Source organism: Pundamilia nyererei, unplaced genomic scaffold, assembly GCF_000239375.1.
Source record: "Pundamilia nyererei isolate P.nyererei 1_Seehausen unplaced genomic scaffold, PunNye1.0 scaffold00008, whole genome shotgun sequence".
NCBI lineage: Eukaryota > Metazoa > Chordata > Actinopteri > Cichliformes > Cichlidae > Pundamilia > Pundamilia nyererei.
The window spans coordinates 4941709-4947708 of record NW_005187409.1 but is presented as its reverse complement, the minus strand read 5'-3'; the positions used below and the strand labels follow the sequence as shown (position 1 = coordinate 4947708).

Below are 6000 nucleotides of genomic sequence, written 5' to 3'. Positions count from 1 at the left end.
GTGTGTGTGTGTGTGTGTGTGTGTGTGTGTGTGTGTGTGTGTGTGTGTGTGTGTGTGTGTGTTGGTGAAGGCCAGCCAGGGCAAAGGGCAGCGTGCCAGCCTGCTTGCTCTGCTACATCGGCAGCTCCCTTCAGAGGTGAGAATGAGCAATGCTGCTCGGCCTCTCCACAGGATTTCTCAGCACCACGGGAGGAACTACAGATGAGATGTTGGTGGGTGGGTGGTGAGGAAGGCGGCACGTTATGAGAAGCGCTTCCATGCGGATGCCCTCTCTCAGATGGGACTGCAAAAAAGCTCTCTCCCATCACTTTTTATTTCAAGTGTTTTCCGCTTCTCCTCTGCAGACTATTTGTGGGGATACAATTTCATTTCACTCTGTCAAAAATAAATAAATACAATATTCTGCAGATGTGACCTCAGCTGTAGCCTGGCTTAAACAGAACATGTATTAATATGCTGCAGGCTGCTGACTAATACCGCTCACTGGTATCAGGAACACATATTCACAGTGTAATAACAGGTTGTGTAAAGCCACCATGATGAAGCATTTGTTACTTTCTCAGAACGAGTGTTATTCCTGTAGCTGTCGACGGCATTGTTTCATATCACAGCAGACCATGGAAACAATCCGGAGATAACATATTTGGTGAAAAGTAGCAAGCCCTGCTTGGCAGTTTGTTTGTAAAGCAGCGACCTTTAGTTCAGAGGAAAACAGGTCTGCACATAAACAGTATCTACAACAAAATGCCTTCTGTAAAGAATCTGTTTTTGTGAAACTGGGCGTCTGTGCAGTGGAGGTTACTGTGATGCTTCAGACTTGTGGGTTGTGGTGCTGCCTGGCTCTGAAACTATTTCTCATTTTCATTAAAATGTAACGTAAATTTGGCATTTGCTCAAATTCCAGCCTGAACCCATCACCTGTTTGTCAAGTCTGGAAATGTTCCAGGTATAATCCACATTGTACAAAGTGACACACCACTTCATGTGCAATGCAGTGAAGTTTCAGATTATTTTTGCTTTTTTTTGGTATTAAAGTTGCTGGAAAAATGTTTGTTTTGTTTGGGTTTTTTTTAAATGGCTGTGAATACCATAAAAAAGGTGTTTAAACTTGAAGCCAGTCATTGCAATCAATGTCCATCCATCAATGTTTTCTAGCATATAATGACTGATTTTCATGCTGCATGTCTCCTTTAACCAACAATCAAAAACCAGAAAATATTTGTTTAATATCAAAAGACAAATTTAACAAGTTGAAACAGTGGTCATGTCTAATATTTTCAACATTATATTTCTGTTTATAGCACTGGTCATCCTCTTCCTGTGCCCTCTTGCCCATTGCCATTTTACATTTATTATGTTTCGTTAAAAACACACACACACACACACTGATAGATGCACCCACAGTCATCTTAATCATCTCATTTTTGGCCGATTTTACATCTTGATGACTCCTCAGCTTTAAATGTAGATCACCAATAACGGAGCAGACCAGCTACGGCCCCGGGGCCCATGCCTCAGGATGAGACCTGTTCTCATCCTGTCCTCCTGTATCAGCCTACATGTCAACCCACATTCTCCACACAAAAGACCTGCATATCCATTTCAGGGCAGGTTTGGGGAAATGGGGTTAAATGGGTGTTTAGAGACAGCCTAACCCTCTTCAGGTTGGTCACACTCCACTGAACATACACACTTTAAAAAAAAAAATAGGCAGCGCACTTTTTAGACAAAAAGTGGAGGGGCTGGTATTTAGAATGTGATCAGAGTAATTGTAAATGCAAACGGAGAGCCAAAGTGACCTTTGGAGAGCTTATGGTCCTGAGCCAAAAAATGCAGCGCTGGCTTGTGTATTAATACCTGCACCTGATTTGAGCGCCACATGTTTCTTTCTAACCATGAGGCAGGGCACAGAGCCAGAGCTGGTCCCGGTTTCCTGACCTCAGTGACATTTGCTCCATGTCACACACACACACGCACACACTGCATGCCTGGCTTGATCTCTGGCACCATCACATTCAATTGAGTATTCAGCTCTCGGCACAGCCGTGCGCTCGAGGCAGCGATAAAATCTGTCTAGTGAGTCGCAGAGGGACTGGCTTTTTGGCAGATCACCATCAGCCCTTCATTCATATTTAATCATCTGTCTGTGGATCCGACCTGTGAGCTGACAGACGTACTGACTGACCTGTTGCCGGCGGGATGTCGCAGAGCCATGCTCGGCATCCATTGCGCCGCTTTCCGAGGTCTCTCTCCCCTCCTCCTCCTCCTCCGCCGCCCGTGGATCCTCAGCGTTGGCGGCAACGGGCGGTCGATCCTCCAGAGCGGCGTCCACCATCTCCAGGTGTTTGCACCTGAGCACCTCCAGCTCCATCACTCCGGCCAGCGTCGCTTTGAGGCGCTCTCCGATGCGGACGCGCTCGGTGCCCGACCAGAGCGAGTTCACGCATCCGCGGCGGGCGGCCATCCTCCTCAGGGCGCACCGCTGACCACCGCTCAGTTACCGCACACCGGGATAAGGGAAGGAACGGACTAGGGTCCAGCACCAGGTAGAGCCACACAGGTCCGAATGAGGGATTTCAACATAGCAGCTGCTTGGTTTAACGCAACATCAAGGATAGCGGCTCATTCTAACGTGCAGTGCAGCCTCGCGGCTTCAGGCAGCCCCGCTGACTGACTGACACAGGGCTGGAATTAATGAATCCACCGGCAGACTGAAGACACCTCAACGAGCCATGACTCATACTATCCCAGGTTTTCATTTCCGCTCGACATTGTCCATTTTTCCTTCCCCTGTCACTTTAAAGCTCGCAGGTCCGCCGGAGTTGTCCGCAGCGCTGGACTCCGTGCGCTGCGTCCCCAATGAGACAATGCAACAGAGAGGCAGCGATAGCGTTACATGTGGGAGCAGGCAGAGGGAGAGGGGAAGGAGGAGCCAGTGTGCAGGAGCTGCACACGGATTGGACGACCAAGTTTTTTCGAACGGACGCAAGAAAATTCCCAGAGTGTCCAACTTCAGCGCGCAGGATCGCAGAGGACAGATGCACTGTTTCCTCAAGTGTTCATCCAACTATAGCAGTAGAAAACACCCCAGCACCCACGCTCCGAGCAGCACACTGTGCACATAATCAGCAGGGTCGTTTCTCTGCTCCACTTTTTAGCCCATGTTTTGACCCCTAAACTGATTTTTTTTTTTTAAAGAAAAGTTGAATTTTTAATGCGCTGCAAGTGTTTTTTTCCATCGGCTATAACTTGAAACTTGCACGTATTTCATCAAAAGCTGCAGCTATGCAAGATTTTATCATCTCTGCAAGATGGGGAGTAGAGCTGCGATAAGAAGCCACGTGACCCAGTATGAACAGCTTTATTTGCCTGCGTTGACGTTTCTGTAAGAAAAGTAGAATTTTAACTCCATTACATTTAAAACTAAGAGTCTTTGTTCTACTTTAGAAGCTTACTAGATAAACACCTTTTGTGTAAAATGCTGTCTTGTCATGTGACTTCAAACAATATTAGATATTGAGGGAATGTGTGACTAATTTAATAAGAAGATATTGCAGCAGTAATCTGATTACTTTGAGGAGTGCTTTTCTTTGAGATATAATGTGTATAATGTTAATGTGGCTATTTTCTTCACTGATACATTGCATAGAGTTGAATACTATAATCCGATGCCTGCATTAGTGAAATCTATACTCTATAGTCTTATTGAATGCACATATCAAAGGACGGTCTTTGTATTCCAAGCGTAGTCTTTAAGCAGTGACGTTGCATTTATCCCTTCTATCGCATGTAACTCTATAGCTAAACAGCGCACATGAGAGATGCTGCTCACCCACACAGAAGCCTGCATTTGCTCTGTCTGATTACGCCTCCTGTCATTTGGAGTGTTGCTGACATTTACCTACCTATTTCCACTAAACATTATGCTTTAGAATAATTGCAGGGTAAATAAATGAAAGCAGCTGTGTTTGCCATCCATCCAGTTTCTTTCTCCCGGGTTTCTTATCCGTCTAATTCAGGATTTGGGGTGGGTGGAAGGCGGGGATGAGAGTGGAACATATCCTAGTTGTCACATGTGATACGCTAATAGTCAAATAGCTTAAAGTTTTAAAAGCTGCTTATACTTTCTTATATGTATAGTAATAAATCATTATAGTTTACGACCTTCTGCTAACATAAGGAAGAAACTGAGCACAGGAATTGTGCTGAAGCAGCTTCACAAAAATAAAGTTCCTATGTGTGGTGAATGAGGGTTACCAATGGTTACCAGTCAAGGTGAATCAGGCCCCCTCTCTGGGGGCAAAGTTTGACCTTATATGGGGAAAAAATCACAACAAAGTTTTTATCCTCTTCTTTTCTTGGGGAAAAAATGCACAGCTAACACAAAAGTGCTTTAGTTTCAGCATCGTTGACACCGTCGTGATATCTACTAGTAAAAGTATGCACTCTGCAAAAAGGGTCTTTCCCTATTGTTTGTTTGCTTGCCTGTTTTTTGTACTCTAGGGTCTTTATTTTACAATATGAAGTTCCTTGAGGTGACTGTTGTTGCAAATTTGTGTTAAACAGATACAACTGAACTGACTTGTTTGTCACTTTTGTGGTTTTCTTGCAACTAAACAGTTTGGATCTTTTAAAATCTTCATTTATTTTGTGATGACAAATAGCATAATCCTAAATTACCTTGTGCTGAGTGACATTCAGTGACCTCTGAGCACTATTTGCTCTCAGAGTGAGCTACCCTGGCCAGTCTGCTGTGTTTACTGTATGTGACATGTGGGCAGCTTGGAGTTGGCAGGCATGGGAGGAGAGGATGCCAGAACGGAGCAACACTGGATCCACCCACAAGTTTCACTTGTCTTACTACAGAAGAAGGTTAAAGCCTCAGAAAAAATAATGTTGTGTCATGAATCAATTTTTTTTTAAATCTGAAAGAAATCTGAGATTAAATCAGAATTCACAGGAAACAGTCAGAATTATGACTTTATTCTCATCAATCGGATTTTTTTCTTTAATTTCTGACTTTTTCTCTAAAATCTGACTTTCCTCTGAAGTCTGACTTCTCAGAATCCAGATTTAAACTCAACATTTCAACTTTAATCTCAGAATTATGATTTTCTTTTCTCACTTTATTCTAAAAATATTGAGAATAGCCTAGTGATATAATAAATGAGAGTAAAGTCAGAAATCATCTCTCGAAATGAGAATTTTGACTGTTTCTCAGCATTACATTTATTTATTTATTTTTTTTAATTCTGACTCTGTTAGCTGGATTTATATTCTTTTAAATGTACTTCATAAAAAAATTAAAAAGCATAAAGTCGTCAGTTTGGGGGGGACAAACTGACAAGAGTTTTTATCACTCCACTAAGAATGAAGCCACTGGGGAAAATGTCATGATAGGCATAGGTGAGCGTCTCCTCTGCAGTGCAGGGGACCTTTGGGCTACCTTCCATCCAGCAGAGGGCAATCTTTATCCAGAGTAGAGCAGCTGTCCATTGCTGCATGAGCTCCTTAAAGAGAAATGCATTGTTCATAACTCAGCTGACAGTTTATTCACAATGGTTTCCACAAAATCTGAACTCACATTTTTGTATAACGAAATATAGTTAAATTACAGTCTTTGTGGAACCAACATAAATAGCTGTCACTGTGATGATACTTGCTGAACTCTTGTTGCAAAATACTAGTTTTAGCTCCATAACAACCTGACAACTCCAGTAAATTCAGGAGGGAAGCAGCTTTCACGCAGATTTTAGAGCTTCCAAAAGAAAGAGAAGTGTAAAGAGACTGAATAAATCAAAATAATACAGCCCCACTTAATATAATGATAATAATAACACTAATAATAATATTAAAGTTTATGTGTAAAGCAGAATTGCAAAGTGCTTCTGGCAAACAAAGAATAAAAGAACAAACTAGGAGAAAATTATAAAAACAATTTCCAAATCAGTTAAAATGGGCCACACAGCATTCAAAAATGACAATACGAAGAAGATACAG

General features: G+C 42.6%; 1 protein-coding gene across 1 annotated transcript in view; it reads right to left on the bottom strand.

The window, feature by feature from the left end:
• Positions 1-4133, bottom strand: part of LOC102205100 (uncharacterized) — a 15537-nt gene extending 11404 nt beyond the window's left edge. The window contains exon 1 of the mRNA XM_005723090.1: positions 2186-4133. Within this exon, the coding sequence (XP_005723147.1) occupies positions 2186-2464 (279 nt within the window). The 5' untranslated portion in view covers positions 2465-4133. The remainder of the gene's footprint in view (positions 1-2185) is intronic.
• Between the last annotated feature and the right edge of the window lie 1867 nt (positions 4134-6000).